Source organism: Palaemon carinicauda, chromosome 15 (assembly GCF_036898095.1).
Source record: "Palaemon carinicauda isolate YSFRI2023 chromosome 15, ASM3689809v2, whole genome shotgun sequence".
Classification (NCBI taxonomy): Eukaryota; Metazoa; Arthropoda; class Malacostraca; order Decapoda; family Palaemonidae; genus Palaemon; species Palaemon carinicauda.
The window spans coordinates 54,925,718-54,945,863 of NC_090739.1; the positions used below are offsets into that span (position 1 = coordinate 54,925,718).

At 41.1% G+C, this 20,146-nt stretch overlaps 1 protein-coding gene across 1 annotated transcript in view; it reads left to right on the plus strand.

The window, feature by feature from the left end:
• Positions 1 to 19,069, plus strand: part of Oseg2 (intraflagellar transport protein Oseg2) — a 245,987-nt gene extending 226,918 nt beyond the window's left edge. The window contains exons 5-7 of the mRNA XM_068387595.1: positions 8,720 to 8,807; positions 18,268 to 18,482; positions 19,063 to 19,069. Coding sequence (XP_068243696.1) covers positions 8,720 to 8,807; positions 18,268 to 18,482; positions 19,063 to 19,069 — 310 coding nt within the window. The remainder of the gene's footprint in view (positions 1 to 8,719; positions 8,808 to 18,267; positions 18,483 to 19,062) is intronic.
• Positions 19,070 to 20,146: the final 1,077 nt, after the last annotated feature.

Sequence of the window (20,146 nt, forward strand, 5' to 3'; positions counted from 1 at the left end):
TTAATACACTACCTACCGCCACCACATAATGCTTCAGTTCGTGGACTTGCTTTGCGTAGTGTTTGTAGAACATTCTGGATGATGTCCATCCAGTATATGAGCGAAGACGCTCAAAGTCCATGTACTGAAAAAAGTTCAGTGATGAAGCAATTTTCCTCGGATCATGACCTGCGGGTGTACTGTCAAGATCCGCTCTGCGAATGAAGTAGGTGAGCTTCGCCCTCAGTTGTTTTAGGGATAAGTTTGATCCTGAAGTTTCTCCTTTGAAGAGCTGTCCTCCCCTGAAGTCTGAAGTTCTACAAAGATAGACCTTTAGGCACTCTACTGGACACAAAGAGACATCTTCCTTCAGAGGGCAGATTCTCCAGGGACCCCATCTCCTAGTGGGTAGCTCGTTCTTGGCGAGAAAGGCTGGATCAGGAAAGAGATTCAGTTCTCCCATTTCTGTGAACTGAATGTGGCCCTCATTTCTTGATAGGGCTTCTATTTCACTAACTCTAGCCCCTGAGGCTATAGTGAACAGGAAAATAACCTTCTGGGTTAGATCCTTGAGAGAACAATCTTCATTGTTCACAGATGAAGCATAATGTAGGACCTTGTCCAAAGACCATGAAATGGGCTTCGGAGGAGCCGCAGGCCTAAGTCTAGTGCATGCCTTTGGGATCTTGTTAAAGATTTCGTTCGCCAGGTCCACTTGAAAGGCATATAGAAGAGGTCTAGTCAGGGCTGACTTGCACTTAGTTACCGTGCTGGCTGCCAGACCTTGTTTATGAAGGTGGATAAAGAAGGACAGACAGAAGTCTATTGAAATTTCTTTCGGTCCTTTTGCTTTAACAAAAGCAACCCACTTTTTCCAAGACGTTTCATGTTGTCTTCTAGTTGACTTAGACTTGTATTCTTCTAAGAAGTCTATACTGCCTTTTTGAGATCCCAAATCTTTTCTTAACTGCTATGGCGAGAAAATCATGAAATGAAGGTTTTGGGTTCTCTGTGATGAAGCGAAGACAGTCGACTTCTGAACCCGTTAAGATAGTGCTGGGTTCGGTACAAGGACCAGCCTCAGCCTCAGTTCCATCACTAGAGGGAACCAGTTGCTCTTGGGCCACTTGGGGGCCACTAGAGCTGCCGTTCCCTGGAAGGATCTCAGCTTGTTGAGGACCTTCAGCAGGAGATTGGATGGAAGGAACAGGAAATTCCGGGTCTATTCGTTCCAAACTAGGGACAGGGCGTCCGTTATCTCCTCTAGAGGGTCCTCGTATGGGGCTACATATCGAGGTAGTTTCTTGATGTTGCTCGTTGCGAAGAGGTAATTCTGCAGTTCCGAGACTTGTTCCAAGATGGAAGAGAATGAGTCTGCATCTGGGGACCATTCTGACTATTGGCTTGAGCCTGAATAGAGGATCCGCTGTCACATTGCGGAACTTTTGTAAGTGAACTGCTGATAGGTGCCATCTCTCTAGACAAAGAATGGCTAATATCACATGGATGATATGGGACGATCTCGAGCCTTATCGGTTCAGACATCTCACTATCACTTTGCTGTCCAATATCAGCCTGATGTGGATTGATCTGCGAGGGGAGAGTTTTCCCAACGTCAAGAGGACTGCCATGGCTTCCAAAATGTTGATGAGAAAGGCCTTGAAGAGAGATGACCCAAGTCCCTTAGACTTTCCTTTGATGGGAGTGAACTCCCCATTCTTCCGTCGAGGCATCCATGTGGATGGTCATCGACGGCAGAGGTGGTTGCAAGGGCACGGTCCTCATTAGGCTCTTGGCCTTTGACCATGGGTTGAGAAGTGATCGTAGTAAGGCCGGTATCGGTCATTTTAGATCTCTTCGAGCGTTTGATGCGTATCATTTCCAGACTCCTGACGCATCTTTCAGCTGTGCTCTTAGCACTGGGTCTGTTACTGCTGCGAACTGGAGAGAGCCCAGTACTCTTTCCTGTTGGCGTCTTGAAATCCTGTCGGATTACAGTAGTCTCTTGACAGACCCTGCGATCTCCCTCCTCTTCCATGAGGGAATGAAGAGACGATGTGACCTCAGGTTCCAATGGCTTTCCAATTATTGAAAACCTTGAGCTGGAGAGAGTCGAGACTTCTTGAAGTTGATTTTGCATCCCAGATGTTCCAGGAACTGGATCACTTCTTTGGATGCTTGCAGACAAGCCGTTTCGGATGCTGCCTGCACCAGCCAGTCGTCCAGGTACGCTGCTACCTGAACACCTTCTAGGCGTAGTTGTTGCACGACTGCGTCTACAAGTTTCATGAAGATCCTTGGGACTATGTTTAGTCCGAAGGGTATGGCTCTTAGAACATACTTTATCTTCTGTAACTTGAATCCTAGGTAGGAGGAGAGGGGGCAACTGACCAGAAGGTGCCAATAGGCATCTGTCAGGTCTATCGAGACTGTGAACACCCCTTTTTGTAACAGGGTCCTTATGTGTTGAAGGATTAACATTCTGAACTTGCTGTTTTTTATGAACTTGTTGAGTGGCGACAAGTCCAGAATGACTGAGTTTTTCTGAGTCCTTCTTGGGAACACAAAACAGCCTTCCCTGGAATTTGATGGACTTTGCTTTCCTTGTAACCTGTATGCTCAAGAGCTATAGGGTATATTCTTCAAATGTGGGGTTGAAGTGTTGGAAGAATTGAGGAAATAATGGTGGAGACTTGTTCCGTTTCCATCCTAGTCCAATCTTGATTAGGCCGTGGGCCCAAGGATCGAAGGTCCAACGATCCTGAAATTGTTGGAGCCTCCCTCCTACTGGAAGCGTTACCTTGCTTCGATTTATTGGAGGGTTTACCTCCTTGACCGCATCCTCCCTTATCTCTTGAGGGATGTCCAGAGGAGCCCTGTCTGGATCCTTTACCTTTCAACCGAGAGGTAGTGGTCTGCCTCTCAAACCCTGGGTTGAATGCTGGTGGCTGGGCAACCAGCTGTTGAGGCACCACTTGGAAGGTGGTCTGTATTGAGGCCACCACTTGGGGAACCGCTGTCATAGTAACAGTGGGATGTTGTTGAGCAGGCCGAGGGGGAAGTCTAGACATCTTTGTCTTCCTTTTAGGTTGGGGACCCGCATCCGGGGAAGACTTCCTCTTTGCAGAGATGCCCCACTTCTGGAGAAGGTTCCTATTCTCCGTGATGGCTTTCTCGACTACCTCTTTGACTTCTTCATTCGTTAAGAGGTCTTTACCCTAGATGTTAGAAGATATCAGCTTCCTGGGTTCATGTTTCACTGTTGCAGCAGCGAACACAAACTCTCTACAGGCTCTCCTAGCCTTCATGAAAGCATACAGGTCCTTTACTAGGGTGGCCATATGCATTTTGGCCAGGACCATGAGCATGTCTGGGGTACTTCGTTGGCCTCCACACATCTCTATGCAGTTTAGTAGGGATAAAGAGGCCGCAAGTCTCTCCTTCGTCTCTTGTTCCTTGCACAAGAGAAAGTCAGAAAGTTTAGGGAGATTCTCGCTAAACTGTCGTCCAGCGATGTCCGCGTCCAGTTTCCCTACTGAGAAGATTAGGTTTACTTCCTTCCATTCCTTCTCCTTCATGGGCAAGGCTAATGACAGAGGCATGCACTCCTCTAGTGCAGGCCAAGGTTTGTCTGCCTCCACTGCCTTGGCAACAGATTTAAATACCTTCAACATAAAGGGGAAGGCTATTGAAGCAGGAGCAAGAAAGGTAGGGTGTTTCTTGCTCAAGGCGAACACTTTCGACACCGAATAGCCCGCCTTTCTTAGGCTATTTGATAAGAGAGTCTGTCCCTTATCGTGGTCGAAAACCATGACCTCCTTCGGTTCCGTCTCCTCTTTTGGCATTGGTTCATGCTTCAGTCAAATGAAGCAATCAGGGTAAGCGTTAAAGCTTAGCCAAAACTGGATGTCATCTAAGGGGACAGCTCCCATCTTCTCTGAGATGTAGAGTTTGCCGTTCGAAATCGGCATAAACTCCGCATACCTCCAGAGATTGGTTTTGGAGCAGGTTGGGAGGTCTTGGCCTCTGGGTCGCTTTGCCTCGTTTGCGAATGTTTTCCTTCAATTCCGTAAGATGGGCCAGTGCCCGGCTCATTTTGTCCAATGGACAGGTAGAAGGTGGAGACGTTGAGGGTAACGGCTCCGGTGCGGGCACAGACGGAAGGAACTCCGACTCGACATCATCATCTTCTTCCAGAGGTAGAGTAGACTCCTCCTCGGGATGATCCTTTTCAGTGTCCCTAGACACTTCCGACATCCTTACCTCCTGGTGGATGTCCATACTTTGCAACGCTTCCCTGAGATCCATCTCGATGGCAATCTGGACGCAGGGAGGTCCGAGTTGTGCTTGGGGCACAACCATTTCACTACGCGCTTTCGGGAACAGCAAGCTACGCATCCTATCGTTAGGTAGGTATGGTCCCGGAGTGTTCTTCTGGAACCCTCTTACCCACTTGCGCAGCATTTCACGTGCCGCATCCCTCGACTCCGTTGACTTGGGGTCGTCGAAACCTTCGGTCACCAAGGTCAGGCAGATATTGCAGACTTGGGGGTCCCAATATTGCAGGGATTCGGTAATGATGGTGCAGGGGGCATGAGACCTGCATGCTTTGTGACCGTAGAAGTTCCTACTCCTGTGGTTGCAGAAGATCTCATCGCATTTCATTTAGGGTTCCTCCTGTAAAGAAAGGAAAATAAAATGAGTATGTGATTGTTTATCTCACATGATAAACATATATGCAAATATTCATATTTTAATCATTATAGCTTAGGATAGTAAGCTAGAAAGAAATAGAGAAAGACACATATCCCTCCCAGCCAATTGCTGTGACCTCCCCCCAATATTAAAGATAAAGAGTTTCCTTTATCAGGGCAACTCAAAAGAGAAGGGTTCTAACCTCCAGGGATAGAAAAAGTGTACACTGTCACTGACCCTTCTAATTATTTAATATTGTGGGATAAGTATTAACTGATTACCAATCAGAGTATTGAAGGACTTCTATTCTTTCAATATAGGATTGGTCTCTGCAAAAGACTGTACAAGGGTACACAAGGTATGTTGGAAATTAACTACTGTATAACAAATACTATAGTTTTCTGTTTGCAGTATATACTATACTGCAAATATACTGGCTACTGTATAATCATATACTGTAGTTCAGCTGGCATGTTGCCAGCATGGCTAGCACCTGGCGGCACAGTCCGGCCGGCATGTCGCCAGCTGGACTAGAAATTAGAAAAGACATACTTGTGTATCCCTCCCAGCCAATTGCTGTGACCTCCCCTTCCAATATTAAGACTATAGAGTTTCCTGATCAGGGAAAACTCAAAAGAGAAGGGTTCTAACCTCTTGGGATAGAAAAGTGTACTACCACTGACCCTTCTAAACTATTTGATATTGTAGGGTAAGTTATTAACTGATTTCTAATCAGATTATTGAAGGAATTCTATTCTTTCAATATAGGATTGGTCTCAGCAAAAGACTGTGCAAGGATACACAAAATATGTTAGAAAATATCTACTGTATAATATTTACAACAGTTTTCTATCTGTAGTATATACTATACTGCAAATATACTGGCTACTGTATAATCATATACTGTACTGTAGTTCAGCCGGCATGTTGCCGGCAGGGCTAGTACCTGGTGGCACCGGCCCAGCCGACATGCTGCCGGCTGGGTTAGTACCTGGCAGCACTAGCTGACAGAGAGAGAAAAAGCATGGAGTGAAGGGCTGCCTTATTAAAATGTATGTTTACTATAAATAAGGGTGTAAGTATATAATCTCACTGCCTTCCTCCAGAAAGAGGGTTCAAATGGAAGGGGAGAATGCATCATTCAGGCTTCCATCCAGCCGCAAGATCCGTTGCAGGCATTGCCGGTTTCAGGAATGTGGATGGCAGTCCAAGGGAGGACTGAATAACCTTCAGCAGTAAAAGGGTCTCCCACCGGCAGCCGTAATAGCCAGCGCAACCTTCCCGGAGCCTTGTGTCCATAAGGGAAAGACTGAGTGACTAAACAGCTTCTTATGTAGGAGCCTAGTCGGCCCCGCAACCCACCCGGCAAGTGGTGAGATTGCAGGACAACGGCCATAGGATTGCGATGGCTAAGTCATCGCTAAAGGACAGAGATGGGAAGGGAAAAGGGTCCTGTATCAAGTGAAGAAGAAGGCGGCAGGATTGCCGCCACTTCCACACAAGAGTGAAATAATGTTTCAGTATCGGCGCCATCCTAGGCGGCAGAAGAATAACTATTCTTCAGCCTAGGGTCTGCCGAATCTATCAAGTGTAGAAGAAGGCGGCAGGATTGCCGCCGCCTCCACACAAGAGAGAAACAATGTTTCAGTATTGGCGATATCCTAGGTGGCAGAAGAATACTATTCTTCAGCCTAGGGTCTGCCGACACAGGACTAGGACTAGTCTTCTAGATCGCAGGGGAGAAGGTGGCGGCATCATACTACCACTTCTGGTGCGGCCTAGGGAGGCTTACCCTCCTATGCCGGCAGGTGTAAGCCGGCAGGGGAGTAACTACTCACCCTGCTGCTCTGCCGCCGGCAGAAAGACTGAATACTCTTAGGTTCTGTCGAAAACCTAAGGCGGGATCTCGTCGGCAAAGGTGGGAGACAGAAAACCCTAGCCTAGTCAAGCCGGAGTGAACTACTCTATGGCAAGACCAGATAGGGTTGCTGCCTGCAGCGGCACTCACAGGAAAGGAGGGATTACCCTTAAATCTCCACAGGAGACAAGTATCGAGTTACAGTATATAATTCTAGGAGATGTACTATCTCTCGTTGAATCAATGAAACGATACAGGAGGGTAAACAGGGATAATGTCTGAAAGTATATTACAGCGCCTAGGCTAGGTAGCCTAGCGCGAGACGAGATCTCGGTTACCTAAATCGCCGAAACTCTAACGTATACGATCGACAAAAGGAAGAGGAAATTATGCATAAAATATATATCTTTACTAGTATAATTGTGCCTAAATAGCTTTCATAATTTATTAATGCTATTACAACCAGGAAAGTCGTTCTGCTAACTAAATAACACATGCATAACGAACGACAGCGCCCGTAGCGCCTCCGGTGACAGGCCTAGCTCCTTAACACAATAATTTAGTCTAATTTCACTGTGAAGCAGGAGCTAAAAATTATACACTGTAAAAAATAAATACTCTACTTTCCAGTGGCAAAAGAAGCTGGAGATTGCATATTAAATCCTCTCAAAAGCGATCAAAACGTTAGATCAACAGGGAACACCACCGTGCGAAATCACTACAAAAATAGGAATGAGCGCCATCTTGGATACAGCGCCATCTAGATACTCAATAGTAGTACGGGAGAAAGGGTAACCTTGATAACGGCTCCCCTTCTATTTTTGCCACTCTTCTCCCTCGAAACGAAAACGCTATTCGGGGTGAAGATTATGTGTCGTATCAAGATATACGTCCCCTGATATTATGCGATATCCTTAAGAGAAATTTTATGGATATTCGCACCAGGAGTTAGAATTCTGGAGACCTAAAGGTTAATATTCTGGGAATATCACTGTAGCCAAATATCCCTTAGAAAGCTACCTATAGAAACCTTCCATCAGGACAACATGGCTTGAGCCCAAAAAAACACATAAATGGGAATCCCCGGGTCAAAGCCAGAAGTCAGATTGGCAAGAACTTGAACCCCTCTAAAGGGTAAGTCAACCCCCTATGAATAGCCTTGGTTTGTATTTAGTGATGGAACAAATGACAAATTTGGAAGTAATTTGTATTTTTCGTAATGATAGAAACCTGTAGCTATTTATACAGATTGGTTTATCAGCACCAGTCCCCCTTTAAGTCCTACCTCCAAGCAAAGTGGGTGATAACCAAGGTGTGTGAGTGAGCGGGGTAGTTACTACAACCCCCCACCCCCTGCTAACAACAGGTGGGGGTTAACCCTCGCTAAAGGTCTAATGGCTTGTCTTTCAGCTTCGCCGAAAGTAATACCCCTATAAAGTTTTTATCGTTAGGAAAAATACAAATTACTTCCAAATTTGTTTTACTTCTGAGAACCTGTGTAAATATGGAGAACAAGTACATGAATTCTCCTGGTGTTTTTGTCTAAAAGACTAAATATTTTTAGTGTTTTGGGCATTAAGAAACCATCAGTGGGGCCTATTCAGGAGTGATGGTTTTGTATGAAAATTTTCAATTTGTTTTCAAAAATGAAATACTGTAAGTTACAGGGAAGGATATACTGTATTTTTTACAAATTTTATGATTCTTCTTACATGTAAACAATAATGGACATTTTATTATTAGGTTTTCTGTTATGCCCTGTACATGCAGATTCTTAACCCTTTTACCCCCAAAGGATGTACTGGTACGTTTCACAAAAGCCATCCCTTTACCCCCATGGACGTACCGGTACGTCCTTGCAAAAAAATGCTATAAAAATTAGTTTTTCATATTTTTTGATAATTTTTTGAGAAAATTCAGGCATTTTCCAAGAGAATGAGACCAAACTGACCTCTCTATGACAAAAATTAAGGCTGTTAGAGCAATTTAAAGAAAATATACTGCAAAATGTGCTGGGAAAAAAATAACCCCCTGGGGGTTAAGGGTTGGAAATTTCCAAAAACCCTGGGGGTAAAAGGGTTAAGTAACAGTTTTTTTAATGAAAACTTTTTTATTTGCATAGATAAATATATTAGATTTCAGTAGTCATTATTTGTGGTATATTTTTCTCTTCTTTTCACTGTACAGTTTACGTGGGACTGCTTTCCTTGCTGGTCATGCAGATGGTTCAATTGTAAGGTTCTATGTGGCAGATGATTCTTATGCTGAGCCTCAGGTATGTTTTTGCCATTGGATCTTCTAGAAGTATATGGCTTTTATAAATATCATGAACATTGTTATCATTAATATTTTTGTCAGTTTTTCTCTTTACAGGGTTATATGTGAAATAAGGTCTTGCCTCATGTCCAAGCCTTTCCTTTTTCTATCCATTGGATGCCATATCATGTCCAAACCTTTCCTTTTTCTATCCATTGAATATCATATTTATGCCACTTCCTAATTTGCTATATGACCTTTCTAATGCAACCCAATTATGAATTTTAGCTCCTGCAAAATTTCTTCCTTTCACTTTCATGCAGCATAGAGTAATAGATGGTTTACATACACATCATGATTCATTTTTGTCTACAAATTAGAGATATTTTTTTATACTAGTAGTCAAGCAATATCTTTCCACTTCATACAGTCTTTTGCTACCCTTTTTTGGGTTAATCTCCTTTGGTGTCCAAGGACTTTCCTGTAAAAGGCTAGAGCAGGGAATTAAATTAGACTTAAATACCAAAGAAATATTGTCTTCTCTGCTCTAGGGCTATTGTATCAATGTGCAAAGTATGGGTTCAGTGTGTATAAGAGAGGCCTTCAAGTTCAGGCCATATTGAACCCCACACGAGACATGCATCTGGAGTTTTGTCAGGATTTGGGGATCTTGATCAATCTCGAGAAGTCATCATTGGACTCGCAATAACGGCATTTGACTCCTCAGATATCTCGATGATTGGCTGGTTTTAGCAGATTCGGAGATAACCCTTCTTCATCACTGAGACATGCATCTGGAGTTTTGTCAGGATTTGGGATCTTGATCAATCTCAAGAAGTCATCATTGCTTCCTTCTGAGAAACTGGTATTCCTCAGTATGATCAAAGACACTGTTCAACAGAAATTCTTCCCATCAGATGAAAGAGTACATAGGCTAAGGGAAATGGCTTCACCCTTCCTCAGATGGGAATATCTATGGGTTCACCAGTGGTTACGTCTGCTAGGTCGCCTAACCTCTGTTCTCCGCCTAGTTCCAAACGGCCTCAGGATGAGATTCCTGCAGTGGCAGCTAAAGTCCGTGGGGAACCAACACTCAGATCCACCAGACGCACGAGTTCTAATCACTTGGGAACAGATAACGGTGGCAAGCAGTTGATAATCTTTGCAGAGGTCAAGGTCTCATTCCTCCTCTGGACTTGATGCTGTATACAGATACATCAAAAGAAGGTATGGGTTCCCCACTTACTGTATCACACGATCTCCGGCCTTTGGTCAGAGTCCGAAAAGTACCAGCATATGAGCCTCTTAGAGATGAGAGCAGCATACCTAGCTCTTCATCAGTTGCTTGCAGGTCACTCAGTGGTGTTGATGAGCGACAACACCACAATAATAGCTTACTGCATCCCACGATCTCCAGCCTTTGGTCAGAGTCCAAAACCCTCTTAATGAGAGAATGCCTTGATGAAGTCATTGAGCTTCAGAACGGCATATCATTCCCATGCTGAAGCTTGGTGACGGGCAAGAAGGCTCTTGAACTTGAGAAAATTACTCCCCCAGTTTGAATCTAAATATCGCTTATCTTTTTCTCACACTGAATATTACTTCGACCTTCTAATTTCATAAACTATCTTTTGTGTTGCTGTCCAAACTCTATGAGTAAAATTTCCCTATATATATATATATATATATATATATATATATATATATATATATATATATATATATATATATATATATATATATATATATATATATATATATATATATATATATATATATATATATATATATATATATATATATATATATATATATATATATATATATATATATATATATATATATATATATATATATATATATATATATATATATATATATATATATATATATATATATATGTGTGTGTGTGTGTGTGTGTATTTATCTACATTTTTTTAATGGCTTGGATGTTTCTATATCTGTTATGCCACTGGCGTGGATGTTTCTAAATCCATTAGTCTCCTGCTTCGATGAATGGGAGGAGATATCACGGTTGGGAGGTATTTGCGTTCAAAGCTATATGTGAGAGTATTGGGTGATCTCAGCCATCCCGAAGATGGTTTGGACCTTTTTGGCAACTACTTTCAAGGGTTGGATCTTTGGAATCCAGGGGGATCCAATGCTTGAGGTATGACTCTCGGTTTTTGGCCGGAAGCCCATCATTACAGATATGGGGAGGATGATTCCATAGTTTCTTGGTCTCAGCCCTAACCGGCAGATTCAGCTTACACCTGTGCTTCTATACCTGTTTTGGTGCTATCCTTTGTGTAGGGTATGGAGTGAACCATCTGGGAACTATACTTTCATTGTGCTGATAGTGGAGAATGCAAATTTCCTATGTGACATTTGATGCCTCAATATTCTTGGGCAGGTAAACCTAACCAATCACCCAACCTATCTCAACCCCTGCTATATGGATTTTTCTAATAAAAAACTCCATCCCCTGGATACGCTGACTCTCCCCCGTTACTGTTGATGACCTTTGCTAATTCAATTAAGGAAAATTCTGTTGACGGTCTTGGAACTAGGAAAGATCACTCTACTTATGTTAAAAAATCTGGTAATTTGGGTAACACAAGGAAACTGCGAATCCTTCATGTTGCCCAAATTTCATTAGAGACAAATTATGATGACATATTTAGAGCATTTGGGTTCTATGAATTGATAAAGGAAATAAGGATGGGACTTGGAGATGAAAAATGGGACTCATGAATATCTTTTGATAGTCATGTCAAAGCGTTTAATGCTGTTTGTAATATTAGTAATATTAAAATTAATAACTTTAACATCATGGGAGCTCTTTGTGATAAGGTCCCAAAGGAAATGGATGTATACAAACCTGCTGATTGGTTTGAAAAAGATATAAATGTATTCATGCCTTCACAGAGAAAGTCAAAACCACCAATGGGGCTTATGGCTGAACCTAAAGAGGTATTAGGGAATTATTTTAAAATATGTAAATTGATTCAGAAAAAAGTAGCAACCATTGCACCTGGTGATATATCCCTTTTTTGGAAAAATAGTCATCTCATCTATGCAAAATCCTTGACGCAGTCTGCAATACTATCTAACTTACATAGAAGCATTGATAAAATTATATTGGAAATCAAACCTCATCTAAATTTTAATTAGGGGAGGGGAATAGTCTTTAATAAAGACCTGTACGAATTTACAGAGGTGGAGATACTTTCCTTGTCTCCTTTAATTGTGGGGAAAGTGCATGAGGTTCCTGGAACATCGACGATTATACTTAATTTCCAGGATGCTGATGTACCTCTCCATATTGTTATTGAAAATGGAAGTATTAAAGTTCGCCCTTTCTAGCAAAAGCCCCTGCAATGCTTTTGTTGTTTTAAATTTGGACACCCATCTAAAGTTTGCAAAAATGGAAAAGATGTGTGGTATTTGCTCCAAATCTTATCATGGACACTGTACACTTGAGGCCAAGTGTTTAAACTGCAAATGGAATCATAAATCAACTGATAGGAGATGCTAACAGTGTAAGTCGGAGGAAGCTGCCCTCAACAAATCCTGTTTTGAACACGTAAGTGTGAGACATGCAAAATGACTGCTGAATAAATCAATGAGCTATCCAAAGGCCTTAAAATAAAAAGGAAATTTACCACAGGACACAGCAAACCCACCTAGCACTGTCATTAATTCTAAGAAAAGAAATACATCATCTAATAATGAAGTGCTGTATGGCGAGGTAAGCATATAGCCTTTTGATGGTCTGCCAAAGTATATTAAAACAGGCGCATTGCCTATTACTGTACACCCTTCGTCCCCATTACCAACAATAGTACTAACCTCTCTCAGGCCATGTCCTTACCAGATTTGATGGAGATTCCACCTGAAACAAAGTTACCAGGTGCACCTGTAATTGGGAAGGTGTATAAACCTTGTAGCTCACCACCTATTAATCGGAAAAGAGAGAGACCTCCATCTCTTGCCCCCTTCCATAAGAAATATTAAATCTATGACTTCAAATAAATATGATGTTTTGTCTGTTGGTGTTTCTGATCAACTGGAAGACAATTTAAATAAATCAGAAATTCAAGTTGAGGTCCACCCCAACAATTAAATTAAAAGGACAAAGAGAAAATCGCAAATGCAAAACCCAATCAATCAAGACCCTCTTTAATGAAATCATCTGGAAATAATGTTAGATAAAAAACTGCTAATGGAAGGCTTCATCCAAGGGATCTACCAAAATATAAACCGTAGTTTTTCCCTCCATTTTGCAATGAAATTGAGGGTTTAAGGGCCAAATATGAAGAACTCAAGTTCCTCATTCATGAGCATTCGCTTATAATTATATGTCTACAGGACAGCAAACTTGATGATAATACTCCTTGTCCTCGCAAATATATTAGTTATAGGACACCATCTGATCACCAACTAGGGAACCATGACGGAAGTCCCATATACATTTGACGAGATGCTACCCAAATATCCTTGTCTATTCAAACACCTCTGCAGGCAGTGGTTGTACAGATTAATATAGGGAGAAAATATATAATTTTCTCTCTGTACTTGCCTCCAATTGATAACATTTTGTATGATAACTTAGTAGAGTGATTGAACAACTCCCTCTACCTTTTCTTTTAATTGGAGATTTGAATGGTAGACATCCTATGTGGGATGATGTTTTGGCAAACACCAGGGGCAATATTATATCATCAATTGTGGAAAAGAAGGATTTTGGACTCCTTAATACAGGAGAGCCCACACACTTTCAAGTCTAGATAGGTACTTGGTCATGTATTGACCTATCAATCGTAAGCTCTAATTGCTTTTTCGATTTTGATTGCAGTTCATTGGAGGATTGGCATGCTAGTGATCATGCACCAATCATTATAAACACCAACAATGGTCCATCTTTACGGAGATCGCCATGATGGAGTCTTGACAAGGCGGACTGGGATAAATTTCGTGAGCTAAGCGAAATTTAAGGGGATGCAGAACAGTTTGAAAGTATTGATGATGCCATAGACTTGCCGAATGGAACTCTCCATATAGCAGGAGTCAATTAAATTCTCAAAACAACAGGGTTATTCAAAGGGTGACTAGTCCCCTGGTGGTTTTCAGAACTAACTGCCCAGCATAGAGCCACAACAAAATCTCTAACTCGATTGTGTAGATGCCATACTGAGAATTCAATTATATACAAGAAATGTAGAGCACAGTTCTGTCGTGCCATGAAAGAAGCTAGGAGCCAGTCATGGGTGTCTTTTGCTTCCTCCATTAACAGTAGAACACCGCCACCATCTGTGTGGAGGAAAATAGAAAAAGATAGCAGGCAAATTAATCTCCAACCCACCACCATTGTTCAAGGTGAATGGTCATTATGCGACTGGACCAATTGAAGTCAGCAATGCCCTAGCTGATCCTTTTTCAAATGTATCATGCAAGTGTGTAGCAGCCCCTGGTTAGCAGTATAGGAATATTGAAGCAAAAGAAAATTTTTAATTTTGCAACAAGAAGGGAGAAGTCATATAATTCTCCTTTTACTGAAGAGAATTTGATTCTGCACTTTCTATTTATAATGATATAGCCCCTGGACCTGATGGAATTCCATATGCAATGATTATACATGTACCCCTCAATACCAAGTTATTTATTTTAAGCATTATAAACCGAATTTGGGATGGGTTGATCATAGTTATCCAAGTGTTTGGGAACTAGCCATTATTTTAGTCTTTTTAAAACCCGGTAAGGATAAGTTTTTAGCAGCAAACTATCGACCTGTTGCATTGATATCTTGCTTATGTAAGATTATGAAGAAGATGGTCAATGTAAGACTGATGTGGTACCTTGAAAAGAAATGTATTTTATCACCTATCCAGTGTGAATTTAGAAAAATGTACTCAACAACTAATGTGTTATACGACTTGAGTCCTCTATTTGTGAAGTCTTTGCTTCCAAACAGCACCATTTAACAGTCTTTTTTTTTTTTTTTTACCTTGAAAAGGCATATGATACTGCATGGATATATGGTATACTTAAACCATTCATAAATTGGGATTACGAGAAGAGCTACCATTGTTCATTCAATCATTTATCTCGCATAGATTTTTTTAAGTGAGAGTGAGTGAAGCTCTATCAGAGAGGAAATGTCAGGAAGGAGTTACTCAGGGTAGTGTGCTAAGTGTAACCCTATTTGCACTAGCTATTAATGGGATATCCTCTGTCATTGGCCAAACTACTCTTTAAACACTATTTGTGGATGATCTCCTCATATCGTTTGCTGGAGCTAGAATGCCATTGGTTGAGAGAAGACTACAACTCTCAATTGACAAACTTATTCACCGGGCTAATATGAATGCGTTTAAATTTTCGACAAGAAAAACTGTTATTGTCCATTTCTGTCGTATCCGGAGAGTACATCCAGACCAGATGCATACATAAAAGGTCAATGGATCCCATATGTAGGTAAAGTTAAATTTTCAAGATTGATATTTGAGTGTAGACTTACATGGGTTCCTCACTTAGAGACGTTAAAAACCTTTAAAAAGTATTGTCCCATATATCATGGGGGCAGACCGCAAAACTATTTTAAGATTATACGAGGCCTTTAATTTTTTTCAAAATTAGATATGGGTGTGAAATATACTCCTCAGCCACCCCAAGCCTATCAAAGATATTAGATTCTATACATCTTGCTGGTATTAGGTTGTCCACAGGAGCAATTGGAACTTCACCTATCCCAAGTTTTCTTGTTGATGTTGGAGATTTGCCTTTAAACCTTTACCAAATGTCCTCTATTGTTCGATATTGGATTAGGTTGCAAAGACTCTCTAACTCTTTAGCCTTTCAGACTGCAAGCCTTGAAAGGCACTCAACATACTTTTGAGTTGCACCCATAATCTCCTCAGCCTTATAGCTTTCGGGTGAAACAGTTATTAAACTGTCTTGATATAATTAGAAGTAAGGTGCTTCATTAAAGATATCATCAACCCCTCCTTGGAAATTATCAGACATATCTTGTTGTAAATATTATATTGGTGTTAAAAAGAACATGACTGAATTAGAAGCTAGGTCCCTTTTTATGGAACCTGTTGAAGAACGTAGAGAATTGGCTTTTATATATACCAATGGCTCCAAATCTGAAGCTCGCATTGGATTTGGAGTATATATAATAATTCTTTTAATTGTGGAGGTGCACTTCCTCCAATATCATCTATATTTACTGCCGAACTATATGGCATACTAACCACTATTGAGAAAATCAAGCTAAAAGAGGAGGGCAATTTTACCATTTTTAGTGATGCAAGGACTGTCCTTTAAGCTTTAGAAGGTTTCAATTCCAGTAACCCTTTAGTTTTAAAGATGTAAGTGTGACTTTTAATTATTGGCCTAAAAGGTATAACAGTTCAATTTAGCTGGGTTCCAGCACATATAGGTATGTCTGGAAATGAAGAAGCAGATTCACTAGCAAAGAATGCTGCAGCCGAGTTGCTACCGAGAAGTCATCCCATTCTCTCTAATTATTTTTTTTTACTGGAAATTTAGAATTTTATCTATAATTATTTGCAACAGCAATAGGATAGTTTAAGTGAAAATAAGATGAGAGAAATTGTAAATGTTATATTCCCTTGTAGTTATAGCATGATGCCCTGAAAATGGGAGACTACTCTTCGTCGTCTCCGCATTGGTCACACTCGGATGACACATGAGTTTCTGTTGGCTAGTCAACACCAACCATATTGCGACGAACTGTTTGATACCCTAGACAGTGAGGCATTTGTTGGCTGAATTCCCCACATATAGCACAGAAAGAAATAGATATCTCTTTGAGGCTGAAGGTGAAGATGGCTGGTTCATCCTTGCCAAGATCGGTGGACATGATGTTTCGTACATTGCCAGTGTCATTTTTAAATTTATTTCAGAAGCAAGACTTCTTAATGCTATTTAACTTTTGTAACATATTTACTTTTCTGGTTTTAATTGAATGTTCTTTTAGTCTTTATTTATAATAAACGATATCAGCGTCTATGACTGATGTCTGGATGCCAAAGAACTTCAAATCATTCATTCATTCCTGCTGCATTACCATTTTCTATGACTCCCTTCCTTTCAACCTCTCCTTGTTAGACTTAGTCCTCTTGCCGTGGAACTCATGTTCCTTAGCCTAGTCTGATCTTCCTTGGCATCAATGGAAGCCTTAGTTGCTATATATCTGGACAGGACGGCTTGGTTAGACTATTAGTCTAACCTTGTGTAGGCTGGAGAATAATCCTAGAAATGGATTTGTTCTCTCTGCCACCCCAGCAGCCGCCTCCTGGAGCCAGCTGTTCCTTCCCCTTCCTGGTTGGACTGCGTTTTCTTCCTGGCCGCGGAACTACAGTTCCTTTGTCTCGTCTGCCTTTCCCTGGCAATATAGAGGTCTGAGCACAACCAATATAACTGAAAAAAGTATTAACATCAGTTACTACTTACTACTAGAATATTTCATTTTTAGAATATATTTTCTTTAAGTTATTGCTGTTCAGTTTTCATCTTTTTAATACAGAGGCTTTTTATACATTTTAACAACCTAAACCCTTCAAATTTTTTAGGGTTTTAGACTAGGTGATGAAGGATCATCAGGTAATATTGAATAGCCCATAACAAAATCTAAAGATTTCTTTAAGCTGAAAAGAAATCTTTTATTATTGTAGTGTCTTACCAAAATGGCTTTTAGTAGTAGGTTGGCCATGGCACCAGCCACCTATTGTGATACTGCCGCTAGTGAGTTATGGGGGTCCTTTGACTGGCCAGACAGTACTAAATTGGATCCTTCTCTTTGGTTACGGTTCATTTTCCTTTTGCCTACACATACACCGAATAGTCTGGGCTATTCTTTATATATCCTCTTCTGTCCTCATACACCTGACAAAACTGAGATTACCAAACAATTCTTTTTCACCCAAGGGGTTATTGCACTAATTGTTCAGTGGCCACCATCCTCTTGCTAAGGGTAGAAGAGACTCTCTAGCTATGGTAAGCAGCTCTTCTAGGAGAAAAACACTCTAAAATCAAACCATTGTTCTTTAGTCTTGGGTAGTGCCATAGCCTCTGTACCATGGTATTCCACTGTCTTGGGTTAGAGTTCTCTTGCTTGAGGGTACACTTGAGCACACTATTCTATCTTATTTTTCATCTTCTTGTTTTGTTACAGTTATTTATAGTTTGTATAGGAAATATTTATTTTATTGTTATTACTGTTCTTAAAATATCATATTTTTCCATGTTTCCTTTCCTCACTGAGCTATTTTCCCTGTTGGAGCTCCTGTGCTTATAGCATCCTGCTTTTCCAACAAGGGTTGTAGCTTAGCAATTAATAATAATGATAATTATAATAATAGTAATTTGTGAATTTTAAAAGGGAAACATAAATTACTGCTGCAGTTTGGAATTAAGAATTTAGTAATTAATTGTACAATTTTTTTCAGGGAAAAATAATTTCACATCCAGTTCCCCCATATGCTCTTTCATGGACCAACAGCAATATTGTTATTGCTGGATGTGATAAACGTGTGGTGATGTATACAAAGACTGGAAAAATACATCAGCAATTTGATTATAGTCGGGAGCAATCAGAGCGGGAATTCACTACTGCAACTTGTAGCCCGAGTGGCCAAGCTCTTGTTGTGGGTAGTTATGACAGGTACAGTAATAGAAAATTCATTAAAATAATTCTATAAAGTGCTTTATGCATTCTGTTGGAATTATGTAATTACCTTATTTTATTTCTGGAATCCAAATACATGTTAGTTGTAGTGGTCTGTTGTATTTTCTGTGTTTGTAGGTAATGTTTTGTCATGAAAAAAATTGAATAATTATCTCTTGTTTGCTAGTAATGATTTTTATAATCTTTAGAAGTAGAATTGTAAAGATGAACATAGCTGAAATTTCTTAGTGTTTGACTTCTTGTCTTTAAAGCATTGCTAAATTATAATTATAGAACTATAGATAAAATATTCTCTATACACGAAAAGGATCATAATTTGTTCTTACGTGACATACAAACCCTTGTATTTTGATTAGGGATATCATTTCAGCTCGAGCTGGAATAGTTTGTTAAAAGTTGGATAACGAGCAGTTATCCAACTGAGTAGGGAACGGGTCATGGAGCCCTGGCCCCTTTCCAGTCGGACAGAACCCACTTACATTTCGACCACTGTTGTGTACAAATTTGCAAACAGCTCCTGGAATTTAAACTGCTTAAATTCTGTCTCTTGTTTCAGGAAGTAAATGGTCATTTCTAATGCAGTGGAAGCAAGAAGTTCGTGTTTGCTGGTGGAATGGAGGACGCTGTGACTGGTTTATGGCTTGACTGGGTGTTGATCCTCACTCTGCCTGCGCTTCTTGTAGGGGCCATGACTGTTTGTAGTCATCCCTGTGTCCTGAGAGTAGGTTGTGGCCTCCGGTGCAGTGGCAAGTGTACTCCCTGACGGGGATTAAAGATGAGAAGTGCTTCTGTTAGGTTCGTGCCTAATAGACGCTTCTGCCAGGACATATTTCCTGCAGTTTTTCCTTGCTGAAGAGAAATCATGGAGGTCCAGTTGAAAGGACTGTAACAGACTTTTTGCCAATACTTTGAAGATCTGTTCCTCTTTGTATATGGAAGCCACCAACTCTAACGATGTTAAAGCGTTGCTGGATCTAGCCAGTCTCAATCTTGCTTTGAATTTGGATTTAAGTAAGTTTTCCGGCAACTTCGGTAGCTTCTCTGAAAATAAGGAGGAAGCACAATCCGAGTCGAGTTTGCCGACCGTGAAGGTCGACGGAGCATCACGCCAGAAATCCCTAGTGGCTGGCATGAGAAGTGAGGTAGCATCCGTCTCGTTGAGGGTTGGCATGGGAAGGTCCTCCTGAACTGCTTGGAGCGTTAGCTCCGCAACCTTATCTGCGAAAGGAGAAGGGATATCCTGGGGCGTCGTAAAAATAGTATACGACCCCTTATGAGGAGTCAACTTGGTGTTAGTACAGCCCCAGTCCGATAAGGTACGAGCCCAGACAGCTCGGGCCTGTTCTTTTGGAAAGATGACCGTTTCCTTGGGGACCTTGTCCATTCTGACCAGAGCGTTCTCTGTCAAACGCATAGAAACCCGTTGAAGGGGAACCGGAGGTCCTCTGGGTAAAATTCCAGGTCTGATAAGGGTCAAGTACCCAGACCTTCAATGGTAAGAGTACCATCTAAATAGGGGGTGTGAAAAGCAAACCGCCAAGGGTTGTTCTTATCGAACGGCAGAAGCTTTGAAGCATCTGGGACTGCAGCCGGAGCTGTTTGAGATCCGGAGTGGAGCAGTCCTGCGATCATGTCTTTAA